At 34.6% G+C, this 21,271-nt stretch overlaps 2 protein-coding genes across 11 annotated transcripts; both read right to left on the bottom strand.

Moving 5' to 3' along the window:
- On the bottom strand, positions 1,055–7,518 carry LOC107642312 (probable sphingolipid transporter spinster homolog 2). Of its 5 annotated transcripts, none has more exons than XM_016345621.2 (16): positions 7,358–7,518; positions 6,984–7,115; positions 6,779–6,880; positions 6,545–6,649; positions 6,367–6,442; positions 6,195–6,269; positions 5,816–5,918; positions 5,674–5,724; positions 4,893–4,938; positions 4,563–4,654; positions 4,320–4,396; positions 3,962–4,075; positions 3,191–3,310; positions 2,842–2,970; positions 2,065–2,143; positions 1,055–1,487 (listed from the first exon to the last, which is right to left on the bottom strand). In XM_016345621.2, the coding sequence occupies exons 1-16, from the start codon at positions 7,405–7,407 to the stop codon at positions 1,378–1,380; spliced, it is 1,461 nt and encodes a 486-aa protein (XP_016201107.1). In that variant the 5' UTR covers positions 7,408–7,518; the 3' UTR covers positions 1,055–1,377. The 5 variants fall into 5 exon arrangements, with proteins under 5 accessions (XP_016201107.1, XP_016201108.1, XP_020978407.1 ...); XM_021122748.1 differs by lacking the exon at positions 1,055–1,487 and adding an exon at positions 1,728–1,947; XM_016345622.2 differs by lacking the exon at positions 2,842–2,970.
- Positions 8,470–21,195, bottom strand: LOC107642309 (probable starch synthase 4, chloroplastic/amyloplastic). Of its 6 annotated transcripts, none has more exons than XM_021122743.1 (21): positions 20,846–21,195; positions 20,608–20,643; positions 20,484–20,523; positions 14,613–14,679; positions 14,393–14,521; positions 14,035–14,239; positions 13,775–13,909; positions 13,506–13,610; positions 13,230–13,328; positions 12,646–12,775; positions 12,336–12,386; positions 11,781–11,891; positions 11,181–11,290; positions 10,873–11,041; positions 10,206–10,292; positions 9,861–9,932; positions 9,515–9,628; positions 9,201–9,262; positions 8,882–8,978; positions 8,604–8,780; positions 8,470–8,552 (listed from the first exon to the last, which is right to left on the bottom strand). In XM_021122743.1, the coding sequence occupies exons 1-20, from the start codon at positions 20,941–20,943 to the stop codon at positions 8,661–8,663; spliced, it is 2,037 nt and encodes a 678-aa protein (XP_020978402.1). In that variant the 5' UTR covers positions 20,944–21,195; the 3' UTR covers positions 8,470–8,552; positions 8,604–8,660. The 6 variants fall into 6 exon arrangements, with proteins under 6 accessions (XP_020978402.1, XP_020978403.1, XP_016201102.1 ...); XM_021122744.1 differs by having other exon boundaries at positions 14,637–14,679; XM_016345616.2 differs by lacking the exons at positions 20,484–20,523; positions 20,608–20,643; positions 20,846–21,195 and adding exons at positions 14,809–14,848; positions 14,933–14,968; positions 15,171–15,315.

Genomic DNA, 21,271 nt, shown 5'->3' with positions numbered 1-21,271 from the left:
CAACAACCTTTAACTAAAATGAAAAAGAGAAAGAATAATACTAAAATATATAACTATAACTAAATAAATTTTCGTTATATATGTATAATAATTTTTAATTTTATATTAAAATATGTTAGGAATATGAATTGGTTGAATAAGATTAGGTTTAAATTCACATCTGACTCTATCCGTATATCAACACGCTTCACTTTCAAATGGGTCAGGTCGTCAATCCTACCCGAAATATGAGAGAGAAATTATTTAAGGGTGAGAGATTAATTTTACTCTTTAAAGTAAAATTCAAAATTTAGAAGATCTAAATCCAAAATCTTAATCTCCGTCCCCAAAATTTCAATATCTTTTGTCTCCACTTTCTAGAAGTACTGAAGGGACTGAAATTTTGAAGACGGAGACCAAAATTTTAGTTCCAGTCTTTTACCACCAAACACAATACTGAGTCTCAATCCTTCTATTTGAGCTTCAGTCTCTCTAATCAAACGCTACCTAATAGTTCAATCTATTTTCATTAACTATCTAAAAAAAATTGAGTTTAATTATGTAATTTACTTATTTATTCTAAACCTAAGAAATGAAATAACAATAACATGACAATCAAAGTTGCAATTATCCTTTGGAGCGTGTGGAAGGCTCGTAATATTGCCCTGTTTTAAACAAATTGATTACAACACTGGATTTTAAACACCAAATTTATCCTCTCTGTCGGAAAATGATTAATTCATCTGCTTTGTAAAGTATAGGCCTGTTGGGTGATCCTTATACTTTGTATTCTTGGGAACATCTTTGCAAAGGAAAAGTATAGGTAGACAATGAAAATATTAAACAATGTGAACAATGAATATATCGAATGTTCAATTCACTAGATGTGCGGATGATTATTCTAATATTAAGATTTAGATGAGTAATTTCAAGTGTAGTGTATTTTACTTGAATTGAGCCAATTTTAAAGTCCATTGTTTATATTGTTCAAAAAAGTCATTGGTTACCTAGCATAATCCACAAAGAAATGATTAAAAGCAACTATCACAATTTAACCTTGTCGGCAAAAAGAGGGGAAAAAAAAAAAACACGATTGGATTAAATTGCTGAGTTATCACATCTTTACATTCGAACATCTTACAATTACAATAGTTGCACAGTAATTTACATGGAAAAACATTTGAACAGGGTGACTTGATCTAGTAACTCCGTTCAATCTGATTTGATACAAAGGTGAAGCCATCAGCACCCTCCTCTTCAGCAACAGAGTATCAAACGCGGATGCCACCGATTTTTCCCTCTTCAAGGAACAATGTGGATGTTGCAAGATAATACACATATATGGGATATGCAACTGTTTCAGCACAGTATTACTAACAGTATAAAATGGATCAGAAACTAGGCTTCATATGAAGTGTCTTCAAGCAATGGCCTCCTTTGCTCTCTTCTTATTGTAGATTGATCATCATCAGGTTCGTTAAAAAGATCAACGCTTCTCAAAAAGATCCCTGTAGCATTAATTACCATTAACCATAGTCAAGCAAATATTTAGAACATTCTTCAAGCAATTAGTAGTAGTATCCATGATGATGTTAATGGATATATTATTATTTGGTGGAATTAGGAGGGTAGTGTGGTTAACAATAACCAGAACAACTTGCACCTTTGATCTCTATAGCGATAACATGCACATCAAGTTTGGAGCACAGATTTAACACCTCAGGTCAAGTAACAAAGAGTAAGTGCAATTTGGTAACTTCTTTTCTTTAATGATTTATGGTTCCCCAAATGGCAAAACGCAACTTAAATTGTTCTCACGAGAAAAGGGCTAGTCAATGTAGTTGCAGTCTTATAGATGAGTATGAGACTACTTTTGAAGTGTAAAAAGTAAAATATTAACTGTCAAATAAAAATCTATTAGCATTTGAAACCCATGCGCAACATCCAGATATTTCTTCAGTACGTGTTCTAAAATTTCAGTTTACAGGCACATTCTTAAAAAACAATTAATTCTAATGCATATCTGGTTTAAAAATTAAGAACAGCTAATATAATACCAAAGCTGCATGGTGGTATGCCACTTACCTATGAACCATACTATAGCGGCAAGAAAGAAAATGGATGTTAAACAAAGTGCTGTTTTCCTCCAGTCATTAATATGATCCTGTGCAGGAAAACTGTTTTGCTTAGAATAAAAACAAATGTTAAAACAGGAACAAATACAGGCAAAAGGCTGGAACAGCCAACAATGTAAAGCAGGTCAGTAAATCAGGAATATGGCTGCATCAAAATGTAAAACATAAGCCAGCACTGTTCTTGTTACTAGTTTTGTCAACTTCTTTTCCATATATGTTAATTCAAGAGGGATGTTGAAAGTTGCATAAACAAACTAAGACGTGAAACCCCTTTACATCAAAGGAAGAGATGAGAATGAGAGATCAGTTTATAACAAATAAAACCAGGTTTGACATTTATTTTAACAATTTTCTGGAGACAGATATAATAACTAAAAGAGAAGGGGTAAACTTAAGTTTTGAAACATCTACTATAGATCAAACCCACTGGCTAATCATATGTTTGCTTTTTTTGTTTGAGCAACTCCATATCATGGTTTGGACAAAACTACTAAAACATGATTTAGAAGCTGCAAATGAAATCCAACAAACATGGATAAGGTGAAAATCAATTAAGCACTTTACTTCTAGTACAAATCTGTGTCTTATGTTGGCTGATAATATCCAGTTATAAAAACAATCAAAATATTAGGAAAAGCCGTGTAAAATGCAGAATCCAATGGCTGATATATATCAAATAATGAAAGTAACCAAAACACACACAATATCAGGAAAAATGAGGTGTAACCTGCAGGATGCCAACAAGTGGTGAGGAAGGCACATCACCAAAGATATGGATTGAAACTGTAGATATTGCCATAGACAGCGCCCTCAAATTTGGTTTTACACAATGAAGAGAAATATAATTTACAGGAGCCTACAAAAGAGGACACAAATTTAAGACTAGAGTTTTATGTTATATATCATTATCAGGTTCTTATGAACATGCAGTAGCATGCAAGAAGATGAAATACCAACCATCTGAATCTAGAACAGCCAGTCCAATATAAAGTAATTGATTGCAATTATTATGCAAGTAAAATGGTAGGTTGACCCAAAAGAAAAAGAAAAACCCTTCAAGTGGCTGATAATGTTACCTGTGTGGCAAAAATCAGCAGTTCACCAATAGAGAAGAGTACTATGAAACCAGATAAGCTCGTGAAACAGAATGCAATCAAGCAGAAGATAGCACCTAAAAATGTTGCTCCAGAAAGAAGCTGCCATGAAGAAAGGGAACGAAACAAGAAAAGAAACAAAATATGATAAAAGATCATGAAGAGTAGAACTTCCAAATGAAAGATGTAAAATTCATGATAAAGGAACTTTAAGGGAAAAATAATTCTAGAACTTCAGTGATATGAATGTAACCAGTCATACCAAGTAGAATTAGGGCCACGGAAATACAATAATATAACAAAATTATTAGTCATCTCGGTTCCAATTTTAGTTTTAAATATTTTGTCCTCCTTTTCTTTGGGAGAACTTTTTTTTTCGGTTGGAGGGGAGGGGTGATGGTTATTATTATTACATGTGATTATGCTCATCAAAAGCAGGTTTCAACTATTCCTGTACAACTTTGAAAATGCTAAAGGCCTAGAATCGTTGACATGAATTCATGAAGTCATGTATCACTGAAAGGCAAAAGTGTTCCCTGTGCATTTTAGTTAGTGGGCCAGTAACCATTAGGCATCAACATGTTAGACTAATTATATAAACATATTTTTTCCCACCATAAAAACTCAGTCCTTGAGCATCCTAACTAAGCATGGATTTGCCGGTAACAAAATAGTAGCAAAAGAATAGTGCATGATCCCTTTTACTCATTTGATAACTGAGATTATATATAAATGGAAATTAACTAAGCCTACCTTGAAGGCATTAGAGATTGTTGAAGTCATTTTATCAAGAATCAAGCCTCCAGCTAACGTACCACAAATCCCACAAACAATTGTAATACCTCCAAACAACAAGTCAGCATTACTCTGTCCAAAAATAAATAACAAAATTGTCAAAGAAGCAAAATTTCCATAAATATTAATAAATGCACAACTACAACAACAATCAAGCTTTAACCTACTAGAAGAGGTTGATTTCATATAATCAGAACCCAACTGGGCTCTATCAATGACCAAGTTTTCAATAGAACCGCTTTGACTAAGCTCTTTTTGTAATGAATTCTCCTAATATTTGATATGAAGCATATGATATTTAAGCGTATTATCATACCATATGGTAAATGCTGTATCCTGCCTTCGGTCCCCAGTACGAGTAGGCCCCAATAACAAAATTGTATGATATATAACCTAGCAATGATTAAACTCTAAGTCAGAATATTTGAAATTGTTCTGAATTGACAATTCAATTATCAAATCCTCAATTGAAAATCTGTTTTGATTCCTCAGGCAATATTGTCAATAAAACTTTCATGAAGAAAATTAATTATCTCCCAGTTAGTAAAAAAGTAAATACCTAGAACATTTATGACATACACTTGGTCATGCAAAAGCTCCAGCATATCTTTTGAGAACCTGGTGATGTGATTCCTCAATATGGATGGTGACCTGAGAAACATAAATATCAATCATAAAGGTGAAATATATATTTTAGCTGGTCTATCTGCAACATAATCGTCATTGTTGTCTCAAACTTGCAATAACTTTTTATGGGTTACACATAGTGAGTGTAAAATAAAACTATAACACATAAAAATTTTATAGAAAATTTCCTTAAAGTTAATATTATCCACTCTATTAATAAATTTCTTCCTCTAAATTTATTAGATTTTCAGTTTCAACTCACTTGGATCCTCTGATAAAGCCTTGATCTCCAGCAAGCATCTCACCATCTATAAGGAAAACCTCTAACTTAGAGCATTGAAATAAGTAAAAGGAAATAAATTTACGGCAAAGAATATTATCACCAGAACCAAGAAAATGCTTCTAGATGAAAATAAGATACGTATTATAGTCATCAATCATCATTCGAGTGATAGCCTAGCATGCAAAATAGCGCATAGCACAAAAAGAGGATTGGTTTAGGCTCAGATGTTCAAAATATAATTCCTATAAAAGCAATACACTAGTTACAATATAATGCAATTTTCTTTTATTTGAATCATCACATCATAGCTTTTAGTTGAAATCTACACATATAACATAACTTTGACAGGCTACATTCAACAATTTTTTTTCAACCAATGACAAAATATCATGTATAAATTGGCACCTGCAAAATAATGTGAGAATAATTTATTGATCATGACCGAGGACTTGTTTGGGTGAACTTCTACGAAAAGATTTTTTTTAAGTGATATTTTCCTAAAAGATCTTTTAAAAAAGTAAAAGTAATTTTATGTTTGGATATTTCATGTAAAAATATCTTTTTATCTAACAATTATGATTGGGACTGGGTAAGAGAATGTAAAAGTACTTTTTTGTTTATTTATAATATTAAAAACATCTTTTTTTTAAGTAAAAGAGATCTTTTAAAAAAAGATGCAAATTGTAGCTTCTAAAAAAAGACAACAAAAATTACAGCAGAAAATAATTTTACCAACATAATTGTCAAGAGTTGACAGTACCTCCACATTCGTTAGATGTCGGTGTCAGTTTGGATTCCATGGGAGTGAAACCTACGGTGACAAATCAAATATTGTGATACTATTAGAAGGAGCAAAAAATTGACTAACTTCTAGAAACAAGTCATTCAGGAGAAATGGTTACCCTTCAACTGCAAAGGTTTCATTATAAAACCCAAAATGGGAAAAGGAAGCATCAAAATTGCCTCACCCCAAAATGCAATACGCCAATTAAACTGGCCTCCAACCTACACATTATTTGAATTTTTGAAGCTTACTCATTTGCAGATAAGAGATTCAAAAAAATAATGGATGCGAAGTGTGTAGAAAATTTTCCAATGAACAGTTCTTTAAGTTAGCATTACACAAGCCCATATATATACAGTAAATGAACTCATAAGCAACTATACTAATACTCAATCAACATCAGTTCATGACAAATAAAATGATTATTTAAACCAGCAAACTAAGGAAACAATAAGAGAACCATCTAAAAAGCTAGATTTTATGAATATTAATCTTACAAGTCCACCATAAACATAGCCCAAAGCTGTCCCAGCTGGTATGCACATATAGAAGGTAGCAAGCCACGCTGTTTTCTGCCATCAATAAAAATACAAGTAAAGCTGCAACTCTGCATTGGTGGAGACATTCAGTTCACCTAATTCTGATGGGAATGAAAGAGATAAGACTAACCTGTTCAACAGGAGCATTGTCATCTATGAAAGGTGCTGCAAGACTTATGAAGGATGCTTCGCCTACACCAACTAGCCTGCCAAAATCATGGCATCAGTCTTGACTCTTGACTCAATACATAATACTAGTAAATGGCAAAGTATTAAGGCATTGACAAGTTGAAAACATATTCCCTCACATTCGGCATATTGCAATAGACCAAAAATCAAATGAACTACCACATCCAGCTATGGCAAACGTCCAAACTGACAATCCAACACCAATAAGACGAAACGGATTGTGACTGCAAAACATGAAAATGCATTAAAAAAACCATGCAATTGAAAGGGAATCATGTAGGCCCGGTCTCATATAGTTAACTCTTCCTACTCTAAGCTACTTCAATTTAGCAACAACACTGAGTTAGTATCACCTTTTAGCAAGAGAAGCAAATATTGGAGAAGCAATTAGAAGTCCAACCATAAATGCAGATGAGAGAACTCCATCTTGAAAATTGCTCAAGTGAAAATCCCCCCTGAGATGAAAATAAAATTACATCAACCCCGAGAAGATGATGCTAACAATAACAACAATAACAAAAATAATTAGGGAAGAAAAACAGCAAAATTGGAACTTACTGAATTCCAGTAGCGGCAGTGCAAATACCAGAATCGTCGCAAATCTCAAGGTTTCCATTAACACCGTTGCTAGCAATAGCTCCACGATCCACATAGTTTAACGTATTAATTACACAGAATATCATCAAAAGCCTGAAAATCACGACACACACCTTCTTAATTCAATTAAATCAAGTCAATTAATTAAGCAATTCAATAAGTCAACTCATCAGCCTCCGCCATCAATAGCATTATTCATCCACTACAACAAAATTAGGAACTCGGAAATTCTGGAGTAACAATTGTTTCTCAATTTTCGAAAGAAAAACATGGAATTATGCAGGGGGAAAAACAAAACCCAAAGAAATAGGAAAGAAGATTTGTGAAGGTAGTACCTTTTGGGCGTAAACCAAGAAGGAGTGGGGTCTTGAGCTGAACTTGCCATTTTTTCTGCACATTCAGTCTTCGGATGATGAATTCTTCGACTAACATACGCAAGTGCCTCCCTGTTTCAGTTTCTTCTTCCTTCTATCGGTCAATATTTCAAAAATTAAAAATAGCTGTTTTTGTTTTTTGTTTTTTAAAAGAAAAAGAAAAACAAATACTCATTTTTCCGTTTTATTTGTTAAATATAATATTTAATTATTTATCACTTATATATATGAAAATTCAAACAGCTTAAATTTTGACCAATAACAGCATAAGTTTTCTATTCATTTTAACATAATTTGTAATTACACAAGTTATCCAAACATTCCAACATGCTCTTATTTTGAAAACAGCTTTGTTTTATATATGTTAAATAAAAACTATTGCTCTTATTACATTTTTTTCAACTTTATGATAAAATTATTCTCGGGAAATTAATTTTTTTTATTTATATCATATGATAATCATATGCAAATTCTTTCTCGTGTGAGAGAGAGACGTGTCTCACAGGATGGTGTGAGAAGAGAAGTGTTTTACGTTGCTATGGATTACATAAATTGATGCCTCCGATTTTTTTGCAAATCGGACTGTCCAATTTATGGTTTAGAAAATAAAAAAAAATTTAATGTTGAAATCGGACCCTCCGATTCTTATTTTCAAAAATAAAAAAAAATTAAAAAATACAAATCGGACCTTCCGATTTAATCATCACCTTTTCTATAAAAAGAACTCACATGATCCGAGTTCTACTGAGTAAAAGCTATCCCACACATTAGTGTAGCACCCAAAGAACCCATAATCATGCACAACACAAACGAAGTTTCTACAACCAAAAAATTGAGCCATAATCATACTAATAAACTTCAAGTTTTAAGCTGTTGGTATATATGTGTATATATATATTTCCTTTCCTTGAAAGTTACTTAGATTAAAACGTGTTATCAATAAAGCGTAAGTAAAATAGAGATTATTTTTCATCGATCCAAAAATCATAATGGAAAGTGATACTCACTTATAAAAAATTAATGATTAATTATAACAATTTCAAACGTAAATGATTGTTTTTAATACATGACTATAAACTTTAACACACATATCTTTATTAATTTTTAAAAAGAATATATCAATATTTCTTATTTTCAATCATTGTAACTTGATGGATTTTCGCTACTACAAATGTTTCTTGGAGCTGATAACTTAATTATTGATGATAAATAAACACCAAAAATAAAATAAAATAAAATAAAATACATAAATATGAGACCTAGTTCACAAGTTCTTAATAGCTGAGTATGCTTCAACATGAGCATCATAGCATTCACCATCCCATGAAAAGTCTTGTGTCATTGCTTCCATCATTCTTTGTCTCCACTTTGATGGGTTATTCCTCTATGGACACATGAAAGTGAAAACAATTGATCAGTGTTCTTTAATATTTAACTATACAACATAAACTTGGAAAGATAAAATGATGATCAGAAACTACATACAATTTCATCAACGGCAAAGCTAAGAGACATGTTTCCAAAGCTTGAGTTGATTAACTGTGAATACTTAGTGGCCTCTTGGTCATGGTTCATGAAGTTCCTATCAAAAAGTATAGCTCTTGTATAAATAAATTATGCAAGTATCACAAAGTATATATACAAAAAATATGTACTTTACTTTTATCTGTTACTGTCATTCTTTTCTGTAAATCTTTAGATTAATGTATTTGGGTATAAATAAATCGAAATACATTGATCTAAGAATGTACAAAAAGCGATCGCGATAGATTTTTCGAAATTCCTATTATGGGACAATGATTACCTGTTTGTAGTAGCTTCACAAAGATGTGTTATTGGAGCTGCTCCATATCTTAATGCTTTGAGCTACACATGCAAAATATGAAAATCCTATCACATATTACTCTACCAAATAACAATACATGAAAACTTCCACTTCAAACTATACTCTCTTCCTAGATTATGCTTTTAATGCTACATCAAAATATGTAAATTCATAACAATCAAATGCTAAACATTCACCAGAGGGAAAATAACTTGCAATATGAACCTTCTAGAAATACTTTATGTGTAGTATGTCATCAAAGTTAAAAGGATGACAGGAGAAGAAGCTCTTACTGGGATTTCATCAGTAGGATCAAGAAAAGATTGGCACAAGATGATGTCAGATCCTGCAAAGACTAAATGCAACAGAGCTTCATCGTATTTGACCACGATTCGCATATTTTTATCCTGCATATCACCAAATAATTAATAGAAGACGTCGCATGGCGTGACATAATAAATATTAATACGTAATATCAAAATTAAGGAAATTAAAACACCACATAAATGGCATTTAAATTTTCATTCAAGATATGCCCCAGCTATTTGACAAGGGAGCTAGACTGAGAACCGAGATTCGGTGCTTTGCCATGGTAATCAAGAAATACACTCAAGAAAATGAGGGTAATCTAGAAGCTACCTTGATCTCCTGCTTAAGCCCTTCCAGTGTCTGGTTCATCACTGATCTTTCATTAGTCCCCATGAATATAAACTGCACAGAATTGAAATATATCAATAAACAAAAAACTGATCCTCAATGGTAAATCCTCCCGGAGAAGGATTTTCCATTGCCAGAACCATTTCATACAGAACCTTTGCTTTGTGGTATATTTCATTATTGAAAAAAAAAATGTCCACCAATAAATCTTATGTTTGTTTGATGAGCCAACAGAAAATTCATATGCATTCTGTGCTATGTTATGACCTTCCTCTTATCACCACTACTGAGAAAGTACAAGTTCTAATGTTCTATAGAAGTAGCAACCTGGATGTTCTGCTGCCTAGCATGCAAGATAATGCCCTTCACTTTTTGCACATCAAGTTCAGCTCCTTTCGGAAAAATGCATGCAACCTGAGAAAGAAAATTTGGAGCAAACAAGCCAAGTAAAACCATGTGTGCAAAATCTATTAATACAGCATGTGCTAATTATAAAAGTTACTATTAAGAAAACAATACTCGAATAAGTCCACCCTAAACTTAATTTGGTCACAAACAAATCAATGAAAATTTCTATAAAAACAGCTTAGGGAGTGAATAGAGGCATGAGTTGTATTCTACTTTCATATTTTTTCCATTTTATCTCCAAATTCTTCAAATTACATACAAGTAGATCTTGTTTGCAGTTAACCTAAGCGGCAAACCGCACTACTATTTGATGGAAATGTTAATTCCATAATTCCGATTCCTAGTGAAGAGCCAATGCCACAAGGTGTTAAACACTGAAAAATCAACACATGTACAACTTTAACAGTAAAGCATAGAATAATTCGTTGTCCACAAACTAAATATTTGAAGTGTGTTTGAGCTTTAATTAGCATGAAACAAATGGCTTGATGTATTTCATGAAACTAGGTCTTGTATAACCCTGCTAGCATATGGTATAGCACACAAACAAGCAAGGGTTAAAAGCAACAAGGGGCAAGACACTTGCAAGAATATTAGAAGCACGTTCAGATAACCCCAGCCGCTGCTGCAATGTAAGTTTGCAAACAACTTTTCCATTCATATTTTCAGCATTAAAATTTTCTGGTAGAAAAGAGTCTGATGAAGGATTCCATGTTGATTTGTCAAATCCATAGGGAGTAATGGCCAACTTGTCCCTGCAACCAAACACAACTTTCCTTCAACCAGTTCCCTCTGCTAAGATAACTGTCAATTTCATACTGATTTGCAAGGATACTGAACATCCCCACCTCATCATTATACAAGAGAGGAGAAGTGTGACAACAAGATACTTACCAATGAATATTTAAAGTAGGTTCTAGTCCGTGACTCAGATTATGAACCATTGTGTGTTTCGGATGGACAGATGACATTATTAAAACTTTATTCGAATAGACGACTCCCCCCTGCAAATTTGACAGAATACTCAGTGATGGACAAGTCATAAGTGGATATACGCTTCAAGTTTCTAAAATGTTTTTTGGTTTATCATATGATATCATTCAACAATTAATGACTGCAGCTTGACGGGGTATTAATCTAGCAAACAAGTTGATTGTCCGCAAAAATTAACCTGCAAGCAGAAGCATTTATTCTGTCCCACTTACAAGAGAATAATGACCCTGCCTTGCTATGAGATACAAACTAAAATGATTCTTTAAATTCACAATTTAATACTAAGGTAGAAGAGAAAGTTCTAGGCTTCTTATGAATCCTCATGAAATGGGAAAAGGAGGAATGTTATACGCACAACTTTATGTGTACACCTTTTACTCTTGGTATTAAAGTGATGCATCTGATTCTAGAGCTAGAAAAGAAAAGCCTGGTGAGTTTTTCAATAAGAATCTTGCAATTGTTTGAAAAGATCAAGAGTAGGAGAAGACTAAGTAACTTTACCTTCAAAATATTGACACGTTCCATGTTGATGTTGTCTTGCAAACGATCAGGAAGATTAAGTCTTTCAGGATCAAGCCCACATAACGCCAATTTATCTGGTTGCTCAGTACACTATAACATATATGGTACATCAAGTAATTATAAGATTGACATGTACCAAAGAAAACATAACTCCATAAGCAAAAGAGAATAATTTCTTTGCATTGACAATGTAAAACAACTTTACACTAGTCAATAGAAATATGGAAAGTAAGAAGACATCATGGTGGATATATTATCATAGTGTGTAAATTTCCTGCAAATTAAATGCAAATTTCAACCAACTTGGGTTGGTCGAGTGGTCAGCTCACTCGTCCGCTTAAGCAAGTGTCGGGGGTTCGAATCCCGCCTTGTGCATGCAGCAACCCATTGGCCAGCGGCAGACCCTTAAATGGAGCTCAGATCCGCGACGGATTAGTCCTTGACCTGTCGGGTTGGGGGATACCGTGGGCAACCAAAAAAAAAAAATGCAAATTTCAGATGGAAGAAATGTCAAGATTAAGATAACCTACTAGCCTGTGAATTGAAGCCGTGGCATGTCAGTAAAATTCTGGTATTCTCAAGTCCCTAAAAAAGATTATTGAAATCTCATTAGGGTCAAATGGCATTATCTCAAGATGTTCCCAAGAAAAAAAACCATCTTCAGCTTTCAAGACTTAAGTTTTTATTTTTTGAGTTATATTCCAAGAATCAAGAAAACTGATCTGTCCTTGAAGTGAATATTTTATTGAATCTTGAGGGAAAAAAAAGTTTCATCACTATCCAAATCCTTTTCTTGGCACAGTTGAAAATATTCAAAAGATACAATTAACTAAAAATCAGAAACCTGATTAGCGAATATATCCCAGAAAAGAGGCCCAACAATAGCAGTCTCCCAGTTATGCAGATGCAATACATCAGGCTGCTTCCCACATTTTACTATATAATCCAGTGAGGCGCGAGAAAAATAGGAGAACCTGAAGAGCAAAGAAACAATAAGATACTATTCCATGATTCTTGACAATTAGAGAGGACAAAATTCTTGTTTTGATAATTTTCACTTTCCTCTCTCAACCAAAAAGTAAAATACCAAACAGAGACTAGCTATGCCCATTCAATCTCTTTCTCAGATGGTAACAAGCAAAATATGTTGACAAGGAAAAATATTAAATGGCCTCACTCCATAGTCCATTCACCTACCATTATTTTGATCTTTCGGATTTAATTATCCATTTGTATGCTAGTGGTGGCACAATGTAAAATATATATTTTCAAAACTAAAAAATTAGAAAAAATCAAATTTGAACAAACTATCATCGTTCCAATTTTTTACTTCTTAACTATTTAAAACTTCTGCGTAAATTTGACATTGATTCCTATAATGTTACTTGCAACTTTAATAGATGAAAAGTAACATGTGAGGCCACTCACCTTTCGAAATCGTCTGGATAGCCATTTATCATGTCACGATTGAAAAACGATGAGTAGTGCAATGGCTCAATCAACGTGACTCCAATGCCATGAACAACACTGTCACACAGAGAACATAGATGAAAGGAAAAGCAGTATCTCCTAAAGAAGAAATGCGGCGTAAAACTTCAATTCAAATATCTTTTAGTAACTCTTCTGTCCCCAACCATAAATATTATGAAATTTACTTTATATGAAATAGAAGGTAATTGAGTATACGAAGAAAGTCAAACTAACCCAGTCCAAATTCTGTTCTCATGTAATTGACCATTAAAATATGAGTAAGCCTCTATGGTAAGTTTACGCAAACCTTGCACTTCATCTAGGTTCAAAGAAGCATACCTACAAGGGCATCAGTTATAGCCAAAAACATCAGCATTATAAATAGAATAATGGACACACAACAAAATAGATTCAGAAGCCTCATGCTGAATTAAGCTACAATTACTTGGATAAATAATAACAGAAGCAAAAAGGAAAATCACAAGGACAAATTTCTTCATTACTTTGGCATTATAACCTCAACCAGATGCCCCTTTCTTTGAAGTGCACAGGATATTCCAGTCACATATGATGCTATAGATCTATTAGGGACCAAAGGTGCCATTTCTGTGCAAATGTGAACAATATGAAAACCACTCCTGAATAAAGTTGATACAAAGAGATCAATCAGATTTAAAATATCTTTGACAAAGGGAAACTGTAGAAAATTGTTGTGAGGATCAAAGAAGAAAGAAGAAATTTGCCAAATGCTGGCAGGATTTACTTTTTCCTTCCATATGAAAACTGACGAAGTTCCCCAAGAAGTTCAGAATCTCCTTTGTTTGCAGTAACATTAAAAACATCATATACACCCACTTTGTGGCTTATCACCAATCTTCTTAATTCAGATGCTTCCCCAGGGCTAATCACATTGTTAAGGACCATTGAGTCTATCCGAAGCAGCAAATCCGAAAAAATTGATTGGTTATCTGGTTTACAAAATGCAACCAAGACATATATTATTGCTAAAATCAGATTCATAATATAACTTAGTTAGCAGAGATATGAAATAGGACATGACATCAGAAAATGGTTCCATGACATGACATGAGCCACAAAAGCAAATGCCACGATGCAATCACCTCTACCAGCACCAGCCATCTTTTCCGCTTCTAATTTCTCTACCAAACTAAGTAGAGCCTGTTTTTCTCTTTTTATTTTGTTAAGTTCATCTATGGCCTTGAGCCGCTGCTTGTTCAGGTATAGTATGTCTGCATGCCATAAGAATAAACAAAATGGCTATAAGTTGTTAAACACTTGGACGGAGCACAGATAGGTATACTGGCTAGTGAAGGAACTAACTCTGCTGAGCTTCTTTGAACATACCCCAAATATCTTGCTTCGCATTTCGGTCATCACCAGTTATTGACTATAAAGATTGTTGATTGATAAGGGAAATATCAAGACTAGCAAGGCAGTGGAACGCTTACAAAATAAGAAAAGGAGAAACTGAAAGGAATGTGAAGAATGCAACATAATTGGAACTACAGCAACATACCTTAGATTTCTCCACATTTTTATCACCATTAATCTCTAACCTAAGACACAGATCACCAAAATTAATTCCAACTAACACTCACCTATGTTGAGAAAAGTAGCAAATGTTGAGAGATAACACTTACCTATGTTCATGATAGCCATTGACATCCTGATTGTTCCTAAGAAGAATCAAACAGGCTTGTGAGATGAATTGCTTCAATTATGATCAATCAATCAATGCAAAACAAGAAAAATGACAACTTTGTACTCAACGAGGCTTCAAAGTGGGATTTTGAAGACACCCCACTAAGATTATCATTAAAAGACACAAGAATTATGGTACAAGAAGTAACAACAACGCAATGAACTGTGAGTAGTTACCTCAAACAACGGAGAGGTGAAAGAGTGGTTTGTTTTGAAAATGAGAAGCAAGGAGATGAAGGAATCCAAAGAGCTGCGTTGAAGAGTGTTGCCATCATCACAATCACTGATTCACATCCAATATTTCACAGAAAAATGGGCTTGCAGTAACATGATATAAAAATGATCATGGCGTATAATGTGTGCCTCGTTGAAGTCACCACCACAAACGACAAACACAAAGCATCATCACATTCACATGTCATCAGCTCTGAATTTTCTCAGCCGTAAAAATTGGATTTTCGTAACGAAAATTCAAGCCTCGATTTTTGCCTAAAAGTTTGTTATGACAAATTCCAAGAGGGAAAAAATTAAAAATAAGAGTTGATTAGTTTAGCTTAAATGGAAGGTTTATAGGAGAAAATTTTAATATTTTTTAAATTTCTATATGACAGAATTTTGTGTTATATTAAAAAGTAGATTCTAGAGGTGATTCTTTGGAACATGGGATTCTAAAAAATTATTGGAGAAAAATTCTATTGTACAATTAATTGGGAACAAATTAACTTTTAGGGCAAAAAACCATAATAAGTCAACATCACTTTAAATTTACGTATATCAGCCAAAATGAAAATCATTTCAGCAATGAGCCAAACCGTATTTTAATGTAATTCGAACCAGGCTGGTTCGAACTGCATTTAGCAATAAATCGAACCAGGGCAGTTCGAATTACCAAGAAACAGTTGAAGGTAAATCGAACCAGGTTGGTTCGAACTAGCATTGCATGTAATTCGAACCAAGCAAGTTTGAATTATAGAGAGAGAAGCTGGCCAAAGTAATTCGAACCAGGCTGGTTCGAATTACACAAACAATAATTCGATGAAGGGTGGTTCGAATTAGTGAGAGGCAGAGCTGTATATATATGGTTGTAAACGTGAGTTGCTCTCATTAGAGGGTGTAAGATGGCTAGTGAGGAGAGTTTTGTTGTTGTGGTTCACCACAGAGGATCCATTAAGAGGAAAACTTGTTCCGATGTGAAGTTCACAGATAAGGATCCTCTCTGTATTGTCGTGAGTCCTACGACGAGCTATGATGACCTTGTTAGATCTGTACTGATGAAACTTGGTCTGGAAGGTGCGAAGCGGGTGAAGAAGTTTTTCTATCACATTCCAATCACGGTCCTTCAGGATACGGTGAAGTATGATTGTTTCACGATTGGTAGTGATGAGGACTTGCAAGTCATGTTTCTTTGTCGGCGGCAGTTTCCGGAGGTGAGGACACTAGAGTTGTTGGCAAAGCTGGTTGATGTGGTATCCAGCTCAGGGGGTTCGAACCGGAATACCACCACTTTAGACGGCAGCCGGTTCTAGTTCCAAGCCTGCCGTTGCTTCTTCCTCCGTCCCTGTGTACGAGCCAGCTGTCCAACCTGTCGCCTCCCCGTCTTTTGCTGTTGATCTCAATGGCAGCGTAGGCGACGAGGTAGGATCAAGGAAATTTCTGCCGAACGCTTTACAGGGCGTTCCACCGCTTGGCGTCGGAGACGGATTGTTGGGTGATGCAGAGGAGGATGACGTCGAGCCGGATATGATTGAGGATGACAGCGGCGATGATATAGGAGCGAGTGAGCCTGCATTGGCGGTAGGTGGTTCTAGTTCTGGCACACAGCAGTATCCACCACATTTTTCCTCTTTGGACCTGGATGCCATGAGGCAGGAGGGGGTTTCTGGGCACTCTGTTGGATTCGGAGCTAGAGATGCGGAAGGGACTGCTGGTCTGACAGAGTTCCAGGTTGGTTAGCAATTTCAGGATAAAGATGAGGCCCTGTTAAGTGTGAAGACTTACAGCATCCGGCGAGGGGTACAGTACAAGGTAGTGGAGTCTGATTATCGCCGGTATGTGGGCAAGTGTTCTGAGTTTGGGAATGGGTGCACATGGTTGATTCGACTGAGTCTCCGGCAGCGCAAGGGCATTTGGGAGGTCAAACTGTACAATGGACCTCACACTTGTCTGGCCACCTCCATCTCGAGCGACCACAGGAGTTTGGATTATCATGTGATTTCGGCGTTCATTATGCCAATGGTTAGGGCTAATGCATCCGTCAGCATCAAGGTGCTCCTAAATGCCACAGCAGCACACTTTGGGTTTAGGCCGATGTACAGGAGGGTCTGGTTGGCGAAGCAGAAGGCTATTGCCCTCATCTACGGTGACTGGGATGAGTCATACAACGAGCTCCCCAGGTGGGTGTTGGGAGTCCAGTTGACGATGGCTGGTAGAGTTGCAGTCCTACAGACGAGCCCCGTTCGAGTTGGTGGACAAATAGACGAGTCTCAAGCTTATTTTCACAGACTTTTCTGGTCGTTTCCACCGTGCATCGAGGCATTCCGACATTGCAAGCCGCTAGTTAGCATTGACGGCACCCATCTGTATGGGAAGTACGGGGGAACGTTGCTCATCGCGATTGCACAGGATGGGAAAAAAACCGCATAAATTATCAACAAAACATCATACCAAAATAAATCCGCATAAAAATCCATTAACGAGAACCACATGCAAAACAACTACCATAAACCACACAACTAAACCACTAAGATGAAACAGTTAAACTTAAACCATTAATATAAAACAGCTAACATAAAACAACTAACACAAACCACTAACATAAAACGACTAACATAAACCACCAACATAAAACAACCAACCTAAACCACTAACATAAAACAACTAACGTAAACCACTAACATAAAACAGCTAACATAAAACAACTAACATAAACCACTAACTAAAAATAACTAACATAAACCACCAACTAAACCACCAACATAAAACAACCAGCATAAACCACTAACATAAAACAGGTAACATAAAATAACTAACATAAACCACTAACATAAACCACCAACTAAACCACCATCTAACCCGCATGCAAAACCTCTCTACTAAACCACTAGCAATACCACTACGATTAACCGCTAACATAAACTGCCACTAAAACCGCATGCACAACCACTAACTCAGATATACCGCTAGCACGAAGTTTTTTATGTACTAACCTCGTCGTTGATGACCCCGGCTATATGAGCAACTCCGTCCAACCGATATAACCTTGCCGGATCGTCCCCCATCGGCTGAGTATTCCGTTCAGGTCTTTGTCGGATCGAATCTGGGTCGTTTTCTCTGGGATTTGGTGGGGTAGGGAAGAGGAACAATGGTTCGAATTAGGCTGATTCGAACTCCTTATATAGCCAAATAATGAGTAATTCGAACCAGGGTGGTTCGAATTATGAGCATATGGAGTTCGAACCACCTTGGTTCGAATTATGTTCAACTGTTTCTTGGTAATTCGAACTGCCCTGGTTCGATTTATTGCTAAATGCAGTTCGAACCAGCCTGGTTCGAATTACATTAAAATACGGTTTGACTCATTGCTGAAACGATTTTTATTTTGGCTGATATACGTAAATATGAAGTGATGTTGGCTTATTAGTGTTTTTTGCCCTAACTTTTATTTTCAGTTTTACGACTTCGTTGGAAACAAATTCAAGTTTTTTATTTTTATTTTAATGAATTTGGTGGGACGAATTCTTTTTTTATTATTATTTCATAAATATAAAATTTAGTGGAAACCATTTGTCAATACAAAATAAATAATATCTTTTATTTATTTTACGGCCCAATAAAAAATTTGTTACAAGGATTTCATTTCTATAATTTACATTGCACTTTCAACCGACAAAAATATCAAATCATTCTAAAATAAATAATTATTCATTCACACAATTTTTCACCATAATTTCTCATTCTCTTAAAAAAAATATTGACGCTTCGGTGTGATTTTATTTTATATGCTGTCAATCGATAGAAATTACTTTTATATACATAAAAGAATGACATCTAAGAAACATCTTCATCTAGAGTAAATGATGAAATTTGTGTCCTAAAAATATAGTTATAATTAAGTATTAACATAATAAATTTATAAAATTAGATTAAATTAATTTTAAATTAAAAGATTTTAATGTCTCAAAATTATTCTTAGATTATCTTATTTATTAATTTATCTAAAATTATTTTATATTCTAGTATCATATTTATTTTTAGAATCAAAATAATATGGTCAACGTTGTTACCTGTTGAAATTTACTAATTTTATCTAGTTTTGAGTTGAAGTAATTATGTTTATACCTATAAATAGTTTCATATTTTTTTGTTAATTTAAACATCTGCTAAAACTAATAATAAAGATAAGATAAATGCACACGTGAATACATAATATCTTGTCTACACGTAAAATAATAATTATTGATACAGGTATTTTCTACCAAAAAAATCTTTTGTTATAATAAAACAGAAGTAGTATTGATTATTCCAGTCACATATGATGCTAAAGATCTATTAAGGACCAAAGGTGAACAATATGAAAACCACTCCTGAATAAAGTTGATACAAAGAGATCAATCAGATCTAAAATACCTTTGACAAAGGAAAAATGTAGAAAAATGTTGTGAGAATCAAAGAAGAAAGAAGAAAATTGCCAAATGCTGGCTGGATTTACTTTTTGCTTCCATATGAAAACTGACGAAGTTGCCCAAGAAGTTCAGAATCTCCTTTGTTTGCAGTAACATTAAAAGCATCATATACACCCACTTTGAGGCTTATCACCAATCTTCTTAATTCAGATGCTTCCGGGGGGCTAATCACATTGTTAACGACCATTGAGTTTATCCGAAGCAGCAAATCCAAAAAAACCGATTGCTTATCTGGTTTACAAAATGCAACCAATTCAGATTCATAATATAACTTAGTTAGCAGAGATATGAAATATGACATGACATCAGAAAATGGTTCCATGACATGAATGAATTAACAATTGACCAAATATATTGCATGAGCCACAAAAGCAAATGCCACGATGCAATCACCTCTACCAGCACCACCCATCTTTTCCGCTTCTAATTTCTCTACCAACCTAAGTAGGGACTGTCTTTCTCTTTTTATTTTGTTAAGTTCATCTATGGCCTTGAGCCGCTGCTTGTTCAGGTATAGTATGTCTGCATGCCATAAGAATAAACAAAATGGCTATAAGTTGTTAAACACTTGGACGGAGCACAGATAGGTATACTAGCTAGTGAAGGAACTAACTCTGCTCAACTTCTCTGAACATATCCCAAATATCTTTCTTCGCATTTCGGTCATCACCAGTTATTGACTATAAAGATTGTTGATTGATAAGGGAAATATCAGACTAGCAAGGCAGTGGAACGCTTGCAAAATAAGAAAAGGAGAAACTGAAAGGAATGTGAAGAATGCAACATAATTGGAACTACAGCAACATACCTTAGATTTCTCCACATTTTTATCACCATTAATCTCTAACCTAAGACACAGATCACCAAAATTAATTCCAACTAACACTCACCTATGTTGAGAAAAGTAGCAAATGTTGAGAGATAACACTTACCTAAGTTCATGAAAGCCATTGACATCCTGATTGTTCCTAAGAAGAATCAAACAGGCTTGTGAGATGAATTGCTTCAATTATGATCAATCAATCAATGCAAAACAAGAAAAATGACAACTTTGTACTCAATGAGGCTTCAAAGTGGGATTTTGAAGACAACCCACTAAGATTATCATTAAAAGACACAAGAATTATGGTACAAGAAATAAAAACAACGCAATGAACTGTGAGTAGTTACCTCAAACAACGGAGAGGTGAAAGAGTGGTTTGTTTTGAAAATGAGAAGCAAGGAGATGAAGGAATCCCAAGAGCTGCGTTGAAGAGTGTTGCCATCATCACAATCACTGATTCACATCCAATATTTCATAGAAAAATGGCCTTGCAGTAACATAATATATAATTGATCATGGCGTATAATGTGTGCCTCGTTGAAGTCACCACCACAAACGACAAACACAAAGCATCATCACATTCACATGTCATCAGCTCTGAATTTTCTCAGCCGTAAAAATTGGATTTTCGTAACGAAAATTCAAGCCTCGATTTTTGCCTAAAAGTTTGTTATGACAAATTCCAAGAGGGAAAAAATTAAAAATAAGAGTTGATTAGGTTAGCTGAAATGGAAGGTTTATAGGAGAAAATCTTGGTCATTTATAGTTGATTA

The sequence above is a fragment of the Arachis ipaensis genome, chromosome B05 (assembly GCF_000816755.2).
Source record: "Arachis ipaensis cultivar K30076 chromosome B05, Araip1.1, whole genome shotgun sequence".
Lineage (NCBI taxonomy): Eukaryota > Viridiplantae > Streptophyta > Magnoliopsida > Fabales > Fabaceae > Arachis > Arachis ipaensis.
The sequence above is the reverse complement of the archived record's forward strand: the minus strand, read 5'-3'. Positions and strand labels throughout refer to the sequence as shown.